Source organism: Microcebus murinus, chromosome 2, assembly GCF_040939455.1.
Source record: "Microcebus murinus isolate Inina chromosome 2, M.murinus_Inina_mat1.0, whole genome shotgun sequence".
In the NCBI taxonomy this organism is placed as follows: Eukaryota; Metazoa; Chordata; class Mammalia; order Primates; family Cheirogaleidae; genus Microcebus; species Microcebus murinus.
In genome coordinates, this window is record NC_134105.1 from 46,052,555 (window position 1) to 46,072,049 (window position 19,495).

At 43.4% G+C, this 19,495-nt stretch overlaps 1 protein-coding gene across 8 annotated transcripts in view; it reads left to right on the forward strand.

Annotated features, from left to right (window-relative positions):
• FGGY (FGGY carbohydrate kinase domain containing) overlaps positions 1 to 19,495 on the forward strand; it is a 384,511-nt gene that overhangs the window by 201,813 nt on the left and 163,203 nt on the right. For all 8 annotated transcript variants that reach the window (XM_012785132.3, XM_075998776.1, XM_075998778.1 and 5 more), the window contains one exon: positions 10,547 to 10,650. In XM_012785132.3, the coding sequence (XP_012640586.2) occupies positions 10,547 to 10,650 (104 nt within the window). The remainder of the gene's footprint in view (positions 1 to 10,546; positions 10,651 to 19,495) is intronic.

Below are 19,495 nucleotides of genomic sequence, written 5' to 3' on the forward strand. Positions count from 1 at the left end.
CTGAGCTCTCTGGCCTGACTCTTATCCGCTGGTGGGAGTCACCTTACACTCCCACCCCCAGTCTCCCGAGAATGGCAGTGGCAGAGGAGGGAGTAGAATCAGGATCCAGCTTTTATTTTGGTCTCCTTATTGTCTGAAGCAAGGCTGGCTGAAACGGTCTAGGTGTGGTTAGAGCCCCGTGACCCTCCCCAGGGGAAATCCTAGCCTTATGGAAACTTGGCCTGGTTTTGGCTCTCAGAGTGAATTCCAAGCTTTGAAGAATCTGTCAATGTTCAACTAACCCCAGCAAAACCTCTGGAAGTTTTCGATGGCACCGAAACTCATACCAAGGGAGGAGGTGCTGAGCTTGGCATCAGAGGTTGGGGTCAGAGGAGAGCTAGCCTGCTAATGAAGATCTTTGTTTCTGAGATTTCCGACCTCTTCCCTTAGTTCAAATGTCATGAAGACCCTGTCCTGTCGCTTCCCATCTCCCTCCTAGTGTTTTCCTGAAGCATCTCACTGGTTCCTTCCGTGTCTTTGTGGGGATTGTCCTGGCTGCTGATTCCTTTCTCCACCTTCAAGGAACCCTCAGATAGATAATTTTATAAATGAGACCATTAGTCTAGGAGCAAGAGGAAGTTACTGAAGAAAACTGAGTTTTCTTTTCCCTCAGAAGAAAGTGGACCCTAACATTTATTGGGCAGTTGCCTTATGCAGAGGGGGAACAGCTGTTCCGGTTTGCCCAGGGCTGAGGGGGCTTCCTGGGACATTGGGCTTAATAAAGTACAGGGCAGGAGAAATATCTTTTCCTCTACCCATCTTAGGTTCTTTTTAGCTGAGGCTCTTTTAACAAAAGATTCATTAACAAGAGAAAAGCATACAAACCTATTTAATATGTTTTATGTGACACGGGAAACTTCATAAGTAATCGAAGACCTGAATAAATAGATAAACCTGGAAGAATTTTTTGTTAAGTTTGATGAAGAGTGGACAGATGCAGAGAAATATGATAGGGCAAAAAGGGCATGATCTAATGGTTATAAACTAGGGAACATGTAGCAAGACCTGTTCGTTCCGATTCATGGCTACGCCCTTCATCTTCAGAGATAAGAATGTTCCTTTCCTTGGAATTCATGGAGGGCTGAGGGTCTTATGACCTGCTTTAGGGAAAGGTTTTTTTTAGGTTTAATGACCTGCCTTGGGGGAGAGTGGTGGAGGGAAGGTGAGAGGGCCTTCCTGCTTCTGTAGTTTTCTCAAATATCTTCAGCTTAAAATAGTCAATATGCAAACATGCCATATTTGGGGGTAGCATGTCCTGAACCCCATTAAGTGCTAATACCAGGAATAATGACCCTATAAAGCAGATGGCATTATTCTCACTTTACAACTAAGAAACCTGAGTCTGGAAAAAGCAAGTTAGCTTATCAAAGGTTGCAGAGCAAACTGCTGGTAGCACTAGGAATCAAATACAGATCTGTCTGACTTCAGACCCAGAGCTTTATGCCAACCAAGTTCTTCAGAAATCAAAGTTTCATCTCCTTCAGTTGATGGAGCCCAGCAACTTTGCATCATCTGGCTATTTCTCTCTCCTGTGCATTTGTGTCACTGTCTCTTTTGTCTCAAGGGTACCTGAAATGCCTGTCCTTCCATGCCCCTTCCCTGGTGGCTGCCCCACTTCTGCCCCACTTGTCTCAGGAGCCCCTGACCATTCAGGACAGGTTGGGGCCACATGCTTCCATTAGACTTAGTCAGATCTGAGTCTCTTGTTCGTACTATCTTATACATGTCTGCCTGTATGTCTTCTCACCCCTACTAGACTGGGATCTTATAGAACAAAAGGAAACAACTTTGATCTTCCAATTTCTAGCACCTGACATAGTCCCTAGCTTATATTTGGGAATCAGCAAATAGCTGCCGAATTACTCAGTTAATTTATAAAATATCAGAAGGCAACTGCATAACTTAGAGTCACAGTTTTAGATCTATTTAAGAACTTATTCCATAAGATACATTTTTTGGTACTTTGGCCCATTTTCTTAATTTTTTTTTTTTTTTTTACAAAGTAATTTTTGTGCGTTATCTTGCCTGTTTGGATTGGGTTTCGACCAGACACTTTACCATGCCTAATGTCTGTGGGGGAAAAATTGTCTTTTTATGAAGTCATAGATGACAGTGTTCAAGTAATATAGAGGCTGTGTTGAGGTTAGGAAGGAAGGAATTTCTGAAATCAGGTTTTTGCTTTGTCTTCACTGTGGATTTTGCTAGTATTCTGTAAGTCTCAGATTTCTAAGCTATTACATATTAGCATACCTTTGAGATTTGATCTTTCTGGGTAGACAGGAGGAACAGAGGAGTGAGACCCAATTACCTGAGAGTCTGTCCGTTGTTCTCTGCCGCTCCCCCCGGTCGCTCGTATTGGTTTCTGGTGGGTGCAAGTCATGGGAGAGTGTGGCACACATGCAGACGTGATGAATGCCATCGTGAGGTGAGTTGCAGTGCAAATGGTGCTACGTGTAATTGTGGCTTTGGAGGATATACAGCTTTGGGTTTTATGCTCAGTAATATTTAAAATGTTAGCCTGGATTATGCCTGCTACGCAGTACCTCACTTTCCTTATTCCCCTGGTCTCCCCGTTATTCTGTCATCAGTTGTACACTCTAGGACAGAAAACAGATGTCCCAGTCAATCTCAGTAGACCCAGATAACTCTGGCAAAGCACACACCATGCTGAAGGCGAGTGAACTGTCATGCCAAGCCTCGCTGTTAACACTGAAAGTTGTCAGTAGCAACAAGAATTATGGTGAAAACATGTTAAGTAAACTCATCCCTGGCATTATTCTACTCATTAATCTTCACAACAGCCCTCTAAGCTGCTATCAAGGTCCTAATTTTATAGATCAGGAAACTGAGGCACAGGACAGTTAAGTGATTTGGCCAACTTGCTGGACTTGAAATCAGGCAGTCTCATTGTGAAGCCCTTGCTCTAAACCATTATGCCTTAGCTAGTTCAGATATCTAGTAAATGTCTGTTTACAAAATACAGCTCATTCAGGCAGAGACCTTCCCTAATATCTTTCTGGTTCTGTGTAGGTTGGGAGAGTGGAGCAGCAAATGAAAAAGTGTGCAGCTATATAACATTTTTTTGTCAACTTAAAATACAGGATTTTTTTTTAAAGGTAAACCTACTTTGGGGTTTACATTGGGTGAATTCTAGACCACATTTTTTCAAAGTCAAGGCAATGCTTCATCAAACACTAAGATTAAAGAACTCTCTTTTCAGCTGTTTTGCTCCCCTTCATTTGTTAAGCTTGAGGTTACCCCTTCGGACTTGCTTTAGTGGCATCAGGACATGAAATCCTGAGAGAGATCTGAGTTAGCTATGCCAAGTACATAGGGAATACATAGAATTCTTGAAAGCGGTTGAAAAGAAGAGACGTGGTATCTGCAGGCTCCATGAGGTGATGTAGGGCAGGGTAAAGTCAGAGGCAGGTAGGTCTGGGTGTGACACATCCCACGCCACCTCAGCAGTGTGGGACCTGGGACAAGCTGGTGGAAGAGCTTTAGTCTCATTTTCCCTATTTGCAAAACAGTGTGATAATAACTACCTCACAAAATCATTGCGCGACTCAAATATGATAACATTTGCACAGTTGTCAAGCACAAAGCCATCTCTTGGAACATTTAGTCTTTACCAGTGATTTTGGACAAGGCATGTTGGAAAGCTCCAGTAATTTTGTTATTACCCAGGAGCTGTCGCTCAAAACTCTCCAGTAATTTTCACCTTTCTTCTCATTTAAGACACAGAGCATTTGTCCACGATTAAATGTGCTGCTGTCATCTAGAAAATGTCCTATGCTTTATCTACTAGCATATGTCTTGTGCCACACACATCCATTCATTCGTTCAAAAACAACAACAAAAATTAGTGAGCCACTGCAGTGTGGAGACTTGCCCTGGCCTCTGTTTGCTCATAGTCTAGTAGAGAGAGTGGTTTCTCTAGTCTATGAAAACACATAAATGTCTGATACTACAATAGAATCTGTACAGTGTCAGAAGTAGGGGACAAAGGAAGGGGGCCTGGCTGGTTGTGCAGGGCTGGGCTGCTTGGGGAATGGGGAGACATGGTCAGGAAGGACTTCTGATGTGTCTATTCTACAGCTGTGTGTTCAGAATGGAGTCCGTGTTCCCCAGGCAGAGGGAGCAGCGTGAGCAGATGCTCAGGGGCATGGACCAGCAAGGCACATTCAGGAATAAATGGAAAAGGCCTCACATGGAGTCCTGCTCGTGCCAGATACCTTTGTAGGTCCTTGATCATATAGCTCCCATTTATTGAGTACTGCTGTGTTCTACCTACATCTCAATCCCCACAGCAATTTTGTAGGTAAGTATCATCCAATTTTTTCAAATATGGAAACTGAGCGCCTAAGAGATCAAGGGGATGTAAGTAAGCTTAAGTCTGAAGAAATAGATAAAATAATAATAACAGCAATAGCAATAACAAAAATAATAAAAACAGCAACAGTTCATATGGTGTTAGGCATGTTCTAACTACATGCAATATAGTATCCACTAGCTTATTTAAATTAATTAAAACTGAGTTAAATGGAAAATTCAGTCCTCTGTTGTAGTAGCCACATTTCCAGTGCTCAGTTGCCACATGAGGCTGGTGTCCACTGTATTGGACAGTGTGAATATAGAGCATTCCCATCATCACAGACTGTTCTTTTATTGGACAACAGTGGTCTAAGCACTTTACATATATTGACATATCTAATTCTTTTGGTAATCCTATGAGGAAGATACTGTTTTTCAAACTGTACAGATGTAGAAATCGAGGCATAAAGAAGATCAGAAACTTAACCAGAGTCACACAATGAATGAGTCCTTATTTTTAAGCACTGCACTATAGTGATAACCCAATATATTTATGTTCGATATAACATGAGTGGATATTAGTGAAAATAATAGAATTCCGTGTCTGCTTGTGTGTAGACTAGTGTTAGGTCTTCTGCAGACAATAGGTCTTTGATGTGATTCCTGCCCGTCCAGGAGCTTGCAGTTGGCACAGGCTTTGCATACCCAAGGCTGGTCATCTCTAGAGAGCCTCCTCCCTGGGCAGCCCTCACACCGCTCAGCCAGCTTTGTCAGGTGACTCATTTGATGCTGTTTTTTCCTTCAGATTCAGAATCAAGAGTCTCAAGATGATACAGTCTTAAGTAATGTTCAAAACCCTTCTTACCCCCCTCACCCCCACCTTCAGAGAACGTGTCTGAGGTGGTTATTTCAAGAGAATCCTTTTCAGTGTGCCAACACATCAGATTAGGAGATGGGAAATCCTAGTTTGAGCCCGATTTCTTCCTCTAAGTAGATAAATAAACATGACTACATTGCTTTACCTCTCTGAAATTCAGTTTCTTCAACTGTGAACTAGAGATAAAGTTCACATATCATGGCATGTTCTAGAGACTAAATGAAGGGCACAGTTTTTGAGGATACTTTTCCAAGCTATAAAGTACTTTATATAGCCATAAAGTGGGACATAATTATAACACAAATGCTCAAACTTGGGATGTTTTTCTTCTATATAACCCTTTAAAGTTTTCAAAACAGCTGTAACTTGATAAATTACAGGATACCATTCTCTTAATCATAACATTTGCAAAGTCTCCTTTTTCTTTTATATAAATATAATAGGTACTCAATAAATGCTTGGTTGGAAGGATGGTTGTCAGGACGGATGGGGGAGAAGAAAGGAGACAGCTCGTAGAGTAATTAAAAGAGATGTTCGTGGTGTTTTAAATTTCCCTTTTTTAATTTTGTTTTTAAACATACTGCTTGATGTGAACTATATGTGTATGTTGAGGGGTGGGAGTATTAAATAGAGGCCCAGAAGTGATTCATTGAGTCAGTAAGCTTGTTTTTCTGCTATTTGTCTTTTCATTCAACAAAAATTTATTGAGCAACTACCCTCAGCTGGGCATTGTGCAAGTTGCAGGGAAAGCATATTTGACTATGTCACTATTTTTTTTTTTTTTTTTGGCATCTGTTTCTTCAGCTGCTAATTTTGCCCCTTAAGCATTCTGAGGATTTCAGAATAAACTGACACTTTTGTAGTCATGTGAGGGGCCCCGGCAGTATTGAGGGCTGTACTTGTCCAAGTCTCGTCTTGTGAATTGTTTCCCGATGTGCATGTGCAGTCTGCAACTCCTCTACAGATTGTGAAATGTGTTTCTTCAGAAAGGACTAAGCTCCTCCCACCTTTTCTTGCTTTCCCCTCTTGGTTTTTGGGCCTTTTTCCTCAGGGCAGCCCATCAAATCTGTGGGTGGCCAAAGGAAAAATGAGAGAGGCCCGCTCTCATGTGGTCTCACAGAAAGCATCAGCTGTGCGCTGCTGTTCATCAGGTGGACGTTAGGCAGAATGCAGCAAACCTCTCTTGAGGGGAAACTGGGCAAGACCGGTGCTGTGCAAGCCTGGCGGGGGGTTACCGAAGTCTCCTCAGCACCTAAGAACCTTGGGAGGGCCTTTTTTAGCCCTCAAGTTTCCAGGCAAAGAGGCACCTTGCCTGGTATTTTATTTATTTATTTATTTTTTTGAGACAGAGTCTCCCTTTGTTGCCCAGGCTAGAGTGAGTGCTGTGGCGTCAGCCTAGCTCACAGCAACCTCAAACTCCTGGGCTCAAGCAATCCTACTGCCTCAGCCTCCCGAGTAGCTGGGACTACAGGCATGCGCCACCATGCCCGGCTAATTTTTTCTATATATATTAGTTGGCCAATTAATTTCTTTCTATTTATAGTAGAGACAGGGTCTCGCTCTTGCTCAGGCTGATTTCAAACTCCTGACCTCGAGCAATCCGCCCGCCTCGGCCTCCCAGAGTGCCAGGATTACAGGCGTGAGCCACCGCACCCGGCCCCATACCTGGTATTTTAGAAGAAGCACTGTGTGTATTTTATATGGAGAACGGCTAAGGAAGGACCTCCATTTGCAATCCATTTCTCTCATCGTGGAGATGAGGGAACTAGTTCAAACTTTTAGGTCATTTATGGCAGAGTCAAGGCTAAAACTAAAACTCAGATTTTCTAACTCTTATCCCATGACTCTCACTACATTTCGTAGTGAACTGACACTTCCAAGTATGTTTTCTTTATATAGGACAGTTATCATATCATAAAGTGGGGGGATATAGAAAGAACATGGGCTTTGGGAGTCAGACAGAACAAGGTCGCATCCTGGCACTGCTTCTTAAATCTCTGTGGCCTTGAGCAAGTTACCTGAACATTGATCCTTTGTTTCCTTGTGTATTGAAGGGAAGAAAGAATATTTACCTTTTATGGATGTTGTAAAGATGAAATGAACGGATATTTAAAGACCTTAGCATTATACCCATCCTATCTTAGATGTCTAAATGTTTGCTGGAAAGGAAGAAAGAATACAGTTGTCTCTTGAATTCAGAGGATGGTAATGATGGTGACGGTGACAATGATGGTGGTGACAGAGCTACCATTTATCAAACACCTGTTTTTAAACATTTCCTCCATATCAGAGTGATTACATGGTGGTGTCATTTTTCTCATTTTATAGCAGGTCCTTCGGTCTCCCAATTCCATTGTTTTCTCATTATAACACACTAATTCTCAGGTTCTAAGCCTAGATATTATCAACAGTGAATCTGCCAACCAGAGAAGAAATGAAGAAACATTTCCTACAAATTTATTTTTTCCCTGTTTTAAAGCCTCTTTCAGGATTAAATCACCCTGTAAGATGAACTTTTCTTGTACTTCACATGTGAGGAACCAATAGATATGGGTCATTCTCAAGAATTTCTTGAATTTATTTGTAAGACTGTGGAGCAGCAGTAGCCAACCCCTTTGCTGTCAAGAATAGCAGAATTTAAGAATAGCATATTTAAGACCCAGTACTTCGAGATATACAGATAAGTAAACATTGACTGCCTGGCTCATGGGTTTTCATCTTAGAGAAAAACCTGTGAGTCTCAGAGGTTAAGAACCAGCACTTTGCAATCAGATTGTCCAAGTCTGAATCACAGGCCTGCTCCTTGTGAGCTGTGTGACCCTGTTAAAGTTACTACTCACTTCTAAGCTTCGGTTTCCTTACCTATAAAATGGGGATAATAATAAAACTAATCACATTAGATTGTTTTAAAAAACATTAATGAGACATGTATATATAAGAGAGAGAGCACGCAAGAAGAGCTCAGTTAAAATTAGCTCACATCTAGGGTTTATTCCTGTACAGAAGCCTTTGTGCCCTGAATGGGGAGCGATACCACTCAGGGGCACCCAGCAAAACATAAACCTCTCTAGGTATTTAAAAATGAGAGACTTCAACACACAGAAATGGAGACCCAGGTGCTGGAGGAGCTGGCTACGTTCCCTGTGAAGCAAGCCGGAGATGGACAAAACGGAAGCTGCTACCACCCCTAGCTGCAGGGACAAAGGAGACAGGTGGTGTCCCCACAGTCTGAAGCAGTAGACACCAGCAAATGCTGGGGCTGTGGCAGCCCTGTCAGCAGAGTCAAGGCTGTAGAGAGGAAGCAGCCGCTGCCAGAGATGCTTTCTGGGGTGGGGAGGAGGAGGAGATACACTGTGGCCTCCAGCCCTCAGATCTCCTGGCAGGGCCCGTCTTAGCTGACTTGGAGTCTGGGAACTGCAGTCCGCTGGGGCAGCCCCACAGGACTGAGCAGAGCAGGGGACTTGATCTGAAAACACAGAGGCAAAGGACTCTTGCAGACTCAAGTCTCAGGGTTCTGTTGCCTGGTTGCTGGGCTCTGACTGCTGCAATAAGCCACATAGAAAGTTTGGAAGAGTCTGACTTCCCCCTGCTGCTGGGCCTCTGAACAATAGCAGAGGTTCACAAGTTGCTGTGCCCCAGAAAGTAGAATTTGGAAAAAGCAATGGAAAATCCTAGAAAGCTGTTGGAAAAGCCTAGAACGTTGTAAGAAGCCTGGCTGTGGCCCCTTTCCCACGTTCTAGAAAGTCCTGCAGCTGAGCAGCCAGTGCCTTCAATATCTGGGGATTCACAGCCTAATGAGACATTCCCACTCTACCGTGTACCTGGCTACCTCCTGCAGAACTCGGTATAGACTGAACACATCAGGAAACCTGCCTGAGCCCCTGCAGGTCGGTTAGCTGCCCGTGTGGCCCCTGTGATTCCTCCTGTCCTATACTGATCCCCCTACATTGAAATGCTCCATTTTTTAGGGTTCTCCCTGCTACCAGGCTGTGACCACCCTGGGAGCTAGAATTTGTCTTCCTTACCCTTGCATTCCCAAGCATTTCTACTCTCACTTCCTGCCCCAAGCTAGCGACTGTGGTAGCTTCTGAGCCGCTCAGCCTGTGGGTAAGATAGCGTCAGCTCCTCGCAGCTTTTATCATAGAAGGGGAGGCAGATGACATGTGATGTTGCAAAGTTACCAGTATTTTTTGTGCCAGGGAAGTTCCAGTGCACATTTGACAGCTCTTGTTGAGGAAGTAAGATTTGAGTCAGGAATAAATAGGAGTTGGCCTGGCAGAGAGGTTGGGGAACGGCATTCCAGGCAGAGGGAAGAGCAGATGCAAAGGTCTTGAAGTGGGGAGAGCATCAGATATGGGAGATGGAACACAGAAGGGCCATTGCACTGGAGCTGGCGAGGTCGGCAGGAGCAGTTCTCTCCTGCGCCCCAGTCTCTGTGCCCTGCCCAAGCACTTTCCACCTGCCGCCTCCTGTTACAGTTCCACATGTTTGCAGCTCCCACATCCTACCTGGTATGTTGTGCATAGAAGGTGCTTGTTGGGTATTCCAAGTTCTAAATGGTCTTCCTAGCTCTGTCATCACTTTCATAACTTGCCTAGCAAGCATTGAGGAATACAATCTGTGTGGAGAAGCCAGCGTTTCTACCATTAATGAGAAACTCTGCTATGCGGCATGCTTTTACAGGAACCGGCTCTCAGTCACCCTGTCCTCCACACTTGGAGTTTCGTAATAAGTAGTAGTAAGGACGTTGACCTAGAGATGCCAAAAAGATTCAGTCATCGAGTAGTTCCTTCGCTTTTGCCATCTTTCAGATTGAGATGTGTTATGTTAATCCAGATTCCATGCGGGTGTGCTCCTGGCTAGCAGTGTGGCCTCGGGCAAGTCACTTAACCTCTGCAGACCTTAGTTTCTCCTCTGGTATCTGTGGCATTAATAATATCTCCTCGATAGTGTTACTATAAAATGAGACCATCCATGTAAATAGCACAGTGCCTGGTATTTAGTGAGCTACAAAATAATTGATAGCTGCTGCTTTTACTGTGATAATTATAGTTGCTATTGTTATTTCAATGTTGTATGCCTTACACTGACCAGAATAAAGCAAAAACAGAGCAGGTTTTCTAGTTTTCCCATGACAGGCAAGTAGGCTTTTTAGGTTTCCATTTGAGACTGGCCTACTCATAGGACTCTTCTTCCATGTTGTTTGGCTATTAAAAAAAAAAAAATGATGTTTGTATTTAGCTTTCCTTTCTTCTTCTTCTTTTTTTTTTTTTTTATTTTTTAAAGAGGATTTTGTTTTGTTTTCCTTCCCTACAGGAGTGATTGGGGCAGATGTGAGAGGGCACGGCCTCGTCTGTGAGGGACAGCCAGTAACGTCACGGCTGGCTGTCATCTGTGGAACATCTTCTTGTCACATGGGGGTGAGTCCGCGGGCACAAAGGCAAGGCCACCCCACGCAGGGGGTGAGCTGCTGGCTCGTTCACTATCTCCACTTCCTTCCTCCCTTCCCTGTCCGCCCCCTACTCTGTCCAGCAGAAACCCATCCCTCCCTCCAGTAGCCTTGCTTGCATTTGTTGGATCTTTTTCCAAGGGCTAGATTCTTAAAAAGTGTGAAAAGGGTTGAGTCTGCCTTTGACATCACCCTGGTCAGAGTTCCCAAGCTTCAAGGGTGAAATCAGTCAGACCCAAAGATGGCAAAGCCTAGTGCACCCAGCCTGGTGTGTTCCTAATGGGTAGCCGTGTCTTCTCTGCAAAGGGGGGTGTCTGTTTTCCATGACCGCTGAGTTCTCTCTCAATCAATATAAATCCATCTCCCTGGGAGCGTCCCGATGATCTATAGAATTAGGCTGCATATCATGACTTCAAAAGAACACTGATAAGCAATTTTCACTTTGTTAATTTTTCTCCATGAATTAGTGGAAAGGCTTTCTCCAAGATTGCAGTTAAAATTTAGTGCCTGCCCTAAAATTTATATCTTCTTTAAATGCATGAGTCTGAAAGCATTCCATTCCGATAAGTACCCATTTCTACCATATTTTTATTTAAAAGTCATTACTCTGTTAAACTCAGATCGACGACTCCTTGGATTTTTCCCAGATGAGTAAAATACAGGGGAGAGTGGGGGAGGAGTGGGGAGATGAGCAGAGATTAGAGTGGGATACAGCCCAGGGCAGAATCAGCACAGCTATGGAGGAAATGATGTGCAACATGAAACCGTGTAGTAACTGCAGGGACCACTGAGCCTTTTGTACCAGCAGATATTTTGGTTGAGTAAATATTAATACATTTACTTATTTACTGATTCCTGCTCTTGTGTTCGGCCAATGCTAAACCCCTAGGATATAAGGATGATATAGGCCCTCCATTTACAAGTTAGAGTTATAACAGATGTTACAGTGCATTATAATAGGCCCCACAATATAAATTTAAATTGAGCTCCTGATACTGAGCATGTGTTATGTGCTGGGCATTGTGTGGGGTGTTCTCAAACAGGCCATCCCATTTTGTAGAGAGGGTGGACTCAGCCCAATGGGTTTCCAGTCCTGCTTCCTCTGCTTGCTGAGTATGGGCCTTTGGGCAACGTACTTAAACTCCCTGGGCATCAAATGCCTCATCTGCAAAATGTGGAGACTGATAGCACCTGTGCTGTGAGGGTCAAATGAGGGATACAAAAGTGTTTCAGTACGGTCCGCACAAGGGTTTGCTCTTGGTGACTAGCACGGTTGTCGAGCAGAAAGGAGACTGACCGATTCTGCCTGGGAGGGCCCAGAGCCAGAGAAGTCTTCCCAAGGTGACATTTGTGCTAAGCTTTAAGGAAATAAATTTCCTTTTGTTTGTTTCTCTGGGTGCTGGGCAGAGTCTTAAATGGAACTTGTCTAAGTTTAAAAGTTGCAGCACATTTCTTCTGCTCAGCAGCCCTGCTGCAAGGCTTAGCTGTCACCGGAGGGGGAGATCTACAGAGGCCTAAGTCCCCGTTAGTGGGAGGTGCCCAAACAGGGAGCCAGCCTTGATTTTCCTTGACTAGTTAGCGTGTCTTCCCTGAATACTGATTTAAACCTATTCAAATCATCTCTGATTTTTACAGGGACACGTCCAATCTGGCTTCTCCTGTGAAGTCTGAATTTCAGGCATTTTCATCCTACTCAATTCAGATTTCTGAGTACAAGCAAATATAAATCAATGTGAGTGACTCTGTGCCTTGCTTCTCAGTCTTACTGTCTCTTAATGGGGATGACACTAGCTTTTCCTATCATATCCATTTTATAAATTAGGAAACTGAGGCATAGAAAAATCTAGTAATTTTCCCAAGGTCACAAAGATACGAAAGTTCTGAAGCAAAGAATTCAGATCTAGCTCTGATTCTAAAGCTCATGCTCATCAATGCCTCACTGTATTGCGCATGCCTATAATGTATCCAGAGAAAAATGGAGAGAGCATGGGCTTTTGCATCATGCAGAGAGGCAGGTCTGAACATCTGCTCATGCACTTCTTGGCCCTGTAACCTGGGTGAGCCACTTAACTTTTCTGAGCCTCTGATTGTTCATCCATCAAATCAGGGGTAATAATGCCCATCTTAGAGCGTTGTTGGGTGATGTGCATTGTGTATGTATTACCTAGCACATAAGAAACACTCAGAAATGGTGGGGATTCTTATTAAACTTTCCTAGTGATGGAAATGGCTCACATGAAGCAACTGTTTGGACTTTAAGGAGTTTGATGGGCAGCTGCAGTTGGTTGCCATGAATGAGGGCCAGAAAATGCCCGTTTATTATGGTCATGTTGTGCTGGAAATAAAGTCCCCACCCCCAGCCTGCTTTGTACTTGGGAGTCGGCAGGGACCTTCTGGGCCAAGGGGATTAATCATCAGCTTTAATGTTATGTCACAGGGCGAGACTGTGGGCATGCCCCATCGGCTAGTGCCTTTGATGTCCCTCAGGTGCTGGGATCCCAGCGACAATAACACCTTTGTGAGGTCTAGGAGAGGTGCAGGTCTGAGGAAACACTCCCAGGGAAACTCAAGGACCCCCTTTGTTGTGGTTCTGGCAAATAAAACCACCACTGTCAGGAAAAACTCACCGAACAGAACACAGGGACCAAAGTGGGCTGTGGACCTTTCAAAAAGTGGTTTTCAACATGACCTAAAGGATTCTCTTTCTTCCTGTCTGCTCAGTCACTTCTGATGTTTGCAATTCAGTACGTTAATTGCGACAAAATTCCTGGGAACATTTTGTGCTTGATCCAGGTTGACTCTTTGTAGATCACTGAAAAAAAGTGAATGAATGAATGAATGAATGACCAAGCGAGTGAGTATTGGTAAACACTTAGAAGCTTGTACCCCACCTGTGTCCTGTTACTTTCAGGAATCTGGAGAAAAAGGCTGAGGTTGAACATAAGACGTACTAATAAGGCCTTTGATATTTTAGAAGATACAAGTGTGGGCTACACATTTATCTTCTTTGTGGATGATTTAATTAACAAAGAAAAAAATGCTGTTCTTTTTTTAACTCCACTAAAGCAGAGCTGCTTGTTCAGAGTTAATTACTACCAAGTCCCAAAACCCCAGATAATACACAGCAGGGGTTAGCCAGAGGTTGAAAAGTCACAGGGTGAGCTGGAGCTGATCCTTGCCATTGCTCCTGCACACCTTTTCTTGAGGTGTCAAGTTGGGTTGCAGCGTGACAACTTGTCTTCCAGTGAGCACCTCAGGTGGGGAGAGGACCCTGGGGAGTTGAGGTCGGGAGGAGTATTAAGGAGGTAAGGTTTGATGAGAACTGGGAAACACATCTGCACCTTAAATCACTCAGAACTGAAGTTTTCTCAGTGTAAATGAATGTACAGAGATGGTGGTTCTCTATCGCTGAGTAGACGTGGAGTCTCAAAAACATGGGCTCAGATGTTGGTCTTACCACTTACTGTGTGCATTTAGGTAAGATACTTCATCTTTCCGTGCCTCAGTTTCTTTATCTGCTAAATGTGAGCAATAGTATTTACCCATAAAATTGTGTTTGGGATTAAATTAGGTAATCTTTGTCAATGGCTTGGTACAAAATACCAAATGTGGTATTGTTATTTAAAAAAATTATTCATTAAGGCTAGAAGAATCCATGTGGTTATGGGTTAGAAATAGAGACATCAGTATGAACTCATGTTTAGCTTTATGTGGATTCAGGTGGATACATGTAGAAATAGTTAAGGATACGTGTATGCATACAAGTTAGTAAACATGTATGGATTTCCTAGCTTTGTCAGCTGAGATGGCCTAAAAACAAGGACACACCAGGAGCTAGTTGTTATAAGCATACCTAGTGCTCAGATCTTGGTTTCTAATATTATCAAATAAAAAGAACCAGGACTCCTTGGAGAAATGGTTGATTTTAGGATTGGAGCAGGAAATATACAAGATGAGCCTGGAGTATCCCGTAGTGCCAGAAAGTTGGGAAGTAGAGAAAGAAAAAAAAGAAAGAAAAGAAAGGAAGGAAAAGGTGAGAATATATCAGAGGAACCACATGAGGGAGGGAGGGAGGAAGGGAGGGAGGGAGGGAGGAAGAAGAAGGAAGAGGAGGAGGAGGAGGAGGAGGAGAAGGAGAAAGAGAAAATATATCAGAGGAACCACCTGAGGGAGCTTTACCAGTGGTCAACATTGGACAGATTTAAGCCATAAAATAAAATATTATTGGATTATAACCCAAAGTGTAACATAAATATCCATGAGTTCATACTGACATAAATAAGTGATTGAATAAATAAATAAATAAACAGAAGAGACAAATCTCCTGTGCAGAATAATTCCAAATAATTTATGTAAATATTCCACCATCAAAGAAGTGGAACATAACTTTCCACTCCTAAAGTGTGGGCTGCATACATATAGTTACTTCCTTCTAGAAATTACGGTATGGAAATGGGGAAGGAGAAAAATTTTACATTGGAGAAATATGACAAACATTGGCCAGGTGAACAAGGTCAACATCAATAGTGATAAGTCATGTTGATATTATATACGACTGTTACAATGTGATGGGCTGGCATTTTGTCATCTTATTCCCAAAAACCTATACCTGGTTTAATCATCATAGAAACATCCAGACAAATCTTAGTTAAAAGACATTCTACAAAATACCTCACCAGTGCTCCTCAAAACTGTCAAGATCACCAAAAAACAAGAGAAGTCTGAGAAACTATCATAGCCAAGAGGAGCCTAAAGAGATGTGACAACCAAATGTAATCTGGCGTCCTGCATGGGATCCTGGAACAGAAAAAAGGCCATTAGGTAAAAACCAAGGGTGTCTGAATAAGGTATAGACTTTAATTCATGATATCAGCATCATTCATTAATGACATATATACCTTATATGAGATGACATATGAGTGACATATATACCTTATATGAGATATTAGTGATAGGGAAACTACTGCATATGGATATGTAAGAACTCCCTGTACTGTGTTTACAACTTTTCTACTTTCTAAAATGATTCTAAAATTTTTAAAGTTTATTTTTTAAAAAGCAGTCATTAATTATTCACTCATTAAGAAAACATTTTCTTGTATTTGCCTAAGTGCTAAGGGTCTTTAATAGATACAATGTCATGCCTGCTTTCAAGGAGCTCAAGTACATTGAGAAAGACTGACAAAAAAGGAGATAACCACAGTGCAAGATGGTAATTACTGCAGTAAATGCATGGTGGGAGTGCAGGGGGAAAATAGAGAAGGGGCATCACAAGTCTTCAGTAGACAAGGAAGTTTTCCTGTAGGAAGTGATATGTGCAGGATCACGGTTTCCCTGCCCCCAGCCAAGACACTGTTTTAGCCAGCCCTGTTTCAGGTACTAGGCCCTGTCCTCACTCCTCTCTACTTTGTTTTTCTCTACAATGTCCACAAAACCACACAGCTGACTTCCCGTGAGACCTAGGTGGGATGTGGGTATTTGTAGTCCCATTGGGAGGGCACCACAGGGAGAGAGAGCAGCCCTGTGCCTTGAGTTGACAAGGATATAATAGCTAAGAAGAAGGTGGGCAGGTGGGACTCGCTCCTCTGTATTGATCTCTTTAACAGGTGACATTGGCAGAGATCATTGAGAGGGGTAGGGTGGGGAGGGAGTCCATATGGTACAGTAAGACCATTGTTGCACCTGCTAGTGAAAACACTGGGGTGCTGTTCAGGAAGTGCCCTGTTCCCTCATCATTTACAGGACCTGCTGTGTTCAGCCCTCTAGGAACCAGCGTCCTCAGCACACTCTGTGTTTTGAGGTTAGCCAGGGACCCAGCAACCACATGGATTGTAAACAAGCAGTAGGCTAGGCATTGATTTGGCAAGGAGAGGGTTGATGTTCAGTGAACGATGAGAGGCAGACCATGCCCTCGAAAAGCTCCTGGTAGTCTGTTTCTCCTGGCATTTGAGAAACGTTCTAGAAACATCGTGCTGGACTGAGTATGATTAATATCCCTGGACCCTGGCACCAGCACCCCAGCTTCAGTCATTATGAGGAGACAGGCCACACTGCCAGCAGCCACCATCTATGGAATACCCACCGTCTACCAAGCACCTACTAAATACTTTGTGTCATGTAATCAGCTCAGCAAACATATGGAGTAGGCTACATTACTGTCCCCATTTTACAAGAGGAGAAACTAAGGCAAAGAGTGGTTAAATGGTCACTCAATGTGCAAGAAAGGGACGGGCTGATCCCAAAGTCTTTGCTCTTCCCCTCAGTTGAATAACTTCTCTCGAAGGCCTGGAGGAGAGGGAGAGCAGACTCAATTGAAATATGGGCAAAAATGGGCAAATGTTTGAACATACATTTCGCCAAAGGAAAGATTTGAATGATAAACACCTGAGATGATGCTCAACATCGTTAGTCATGAGGGAAATTGAAACCACAGCGAGATCTTCTGCACACTTTTTTTGGAATAAAGTTGTAGTGAAGATGTGGGGAATTACAACTCTCATACACTACTGGTAGGAGTGCAGGATGGTGCAACCATTCTGGAAGACAGGTTAGCAGTTTCTTACAGAGTTAACGTACACCTGCCATGTGGTCCAGCCATCCCACTCTTATAGAAGCATATGTCCATACAAAAATGTGTACAGGTGTGTTCGGGCAGCTTTATTTGTAATAGTCCAACACTAGAATCAGATGTCTATCAGCAGTGAATAGACTCTTGGTATATCATTGTAATAGAATACTACTACTAAGCAATAAAAGGGAATGAACTACTAATATAAGATATAACATGGATTAGTCACAAAATAATTATGCTAAGTGATAGAAGCCAGACAAAAAGGAGTGCAAACTGTATAGTTCCATTATGTAAAATTCTAGGAAATGCAAACTCCTATATAGTGGCAGAAAGCAGATCAGTTGCCCAGAATAGGGGAGTGGGCAGAGTGAGGGCAGGAGAATAGGATTAGAAAGAGGCACAAGGAAGGGTTGGGAATGATGGACGTGTTTATCTTGATAGTTGTAATGTCTTCACTCACTGTGAAAACTTACCAAATCAGACATTTTAAATATGTGCAATTTATTCAGTGCTAATTAAAGGTCAATAAAGCTTTAAAAAAATAGAAAAAATAACAATGATAATAGTATCTGCAATCACTTATACAGTGCTTACTATATTCCAGGCACTATTCTAAATATAGCTAGAAAAATTATCTAGTTCTCATTTTAAAAATAGTACATAGTAGGTGATCAATAAATATTAGTTTTGACTTTTTTTTTTACTTCTCATTCAAATTCCCTAGCTACTGTGACATATTTTATTCTATTCTTTTGACTCCAGCATGGACTAATAAGTGGCATTACTTGTGTTTTAATGGTACCGATTTATATCTCAGATGAAGCTGACTTGCTTAGTAGGTCCATGAGCCTCCTCTTGGCCCATCCTGTCTGGCTTAGTGCTAGGCACACAGTAGGTGCTTAGTGATAGCACAGCTGGGTTGCTTTTCCTCCCTGGGGAAGTATACAAACACCTTGATTCTCCCCAAGTCTCTTCTCACTCCTTCCTGATGCAGCAGGGCTGTCAACAGTCACCTACATCTGCTAAGTGAGGCCCGGCTGACTGTGAGAAGCCCCCATGTCTGAGGTGCTGTGACTGTTTCCCACTCCCGACTGTACCAGGGAAATCAGGCCACTTTGGGAATTAAGATTTTCGCTGAAATTTTACTTCAGTGGGACCTGGATGAGAAATCAGCCACTCTATGCTCTCTCCTTTCCTCAACTAAGACAGTCCTCTAGAACTTTCCATCCTCATCCCCATCCCCTACCCGCATCCCCTACCCTGTGCCTTTGGGAGGAGAAAATGATCTCACAGGGCTCTTCAGGACTCACTTAGGCTGACTGGGTCTGTAGCCTGATCTGTTAAGAACACAGAGTTAGGGACCCTGTGGCCTTAGTGTCTTTGGGCTCTAACTGGAGAAAAGCCACCCTCAGACCATGCCACGCTGTCAGAGCTGTGTGCCTTGGGTGATGTCTGTACAGGCACTCTACAGCTTCCTCAGACTGTGTGAGGAGAAGGTTCCCCAAGAGCAAAGGGTGGGGCCTGGGCCAGAGTGGGGAGCAGATCTCACCCAGGACCATGGGGCACTGGACAGGATCCCTTTGTTAGAGGATAAGACGATGCTTGACATTGTTAACCATAAAGGACATGCAAGTGGAAACCACGGTGACTGCACTACACACTCACTGGAGTGGCTGAAGTCGTGGAGAATGTGTGACCTGGAGCTCTCACGCTCTGCTGGCATGGATAGGAAATGGTGCAACCACTTTGGAAAATAGTTTAGCAGTTCATGAAAAAGTTATGCCTCCGTGTGATCCAGCCATTCCATTCCTATAAAAGCTGGGCAGGGATGTCTGGCCCATGATTCTGGAAGTCTACCAGGAACACAGCAAAGTCAGGTGAACGGAGGTGCCTCGGAAGGTCAGGAACAGAAGCCTCTGGCAAGAGTCTACCTGTCAACTGGCCTGAGCCCAGCTTTCCACAGGAGGCCGCTGCCTGCCTGGAAGAAGGGTAGAGGAAGTAGAGGAAAAACACGGGGCACCTGTATTTCAGCCCCTTCCTGAGAAGCTGCAGTGGGAGAAGATCATGTTCTCCTCCCAAGGGCATGGGGGTGGGGCGTAGGTGGGAATGGAAAGTTCTAGAAGACTGCCTTGGTGGAGGAAAATTAGCAGCAATGACAATAACACCTAATATTTATTGCATGCTTATCATGTCTAAGAAATTTGGCTTTTTTTTTTTTTTACCTCTCCTAGTAATAACCTTATAC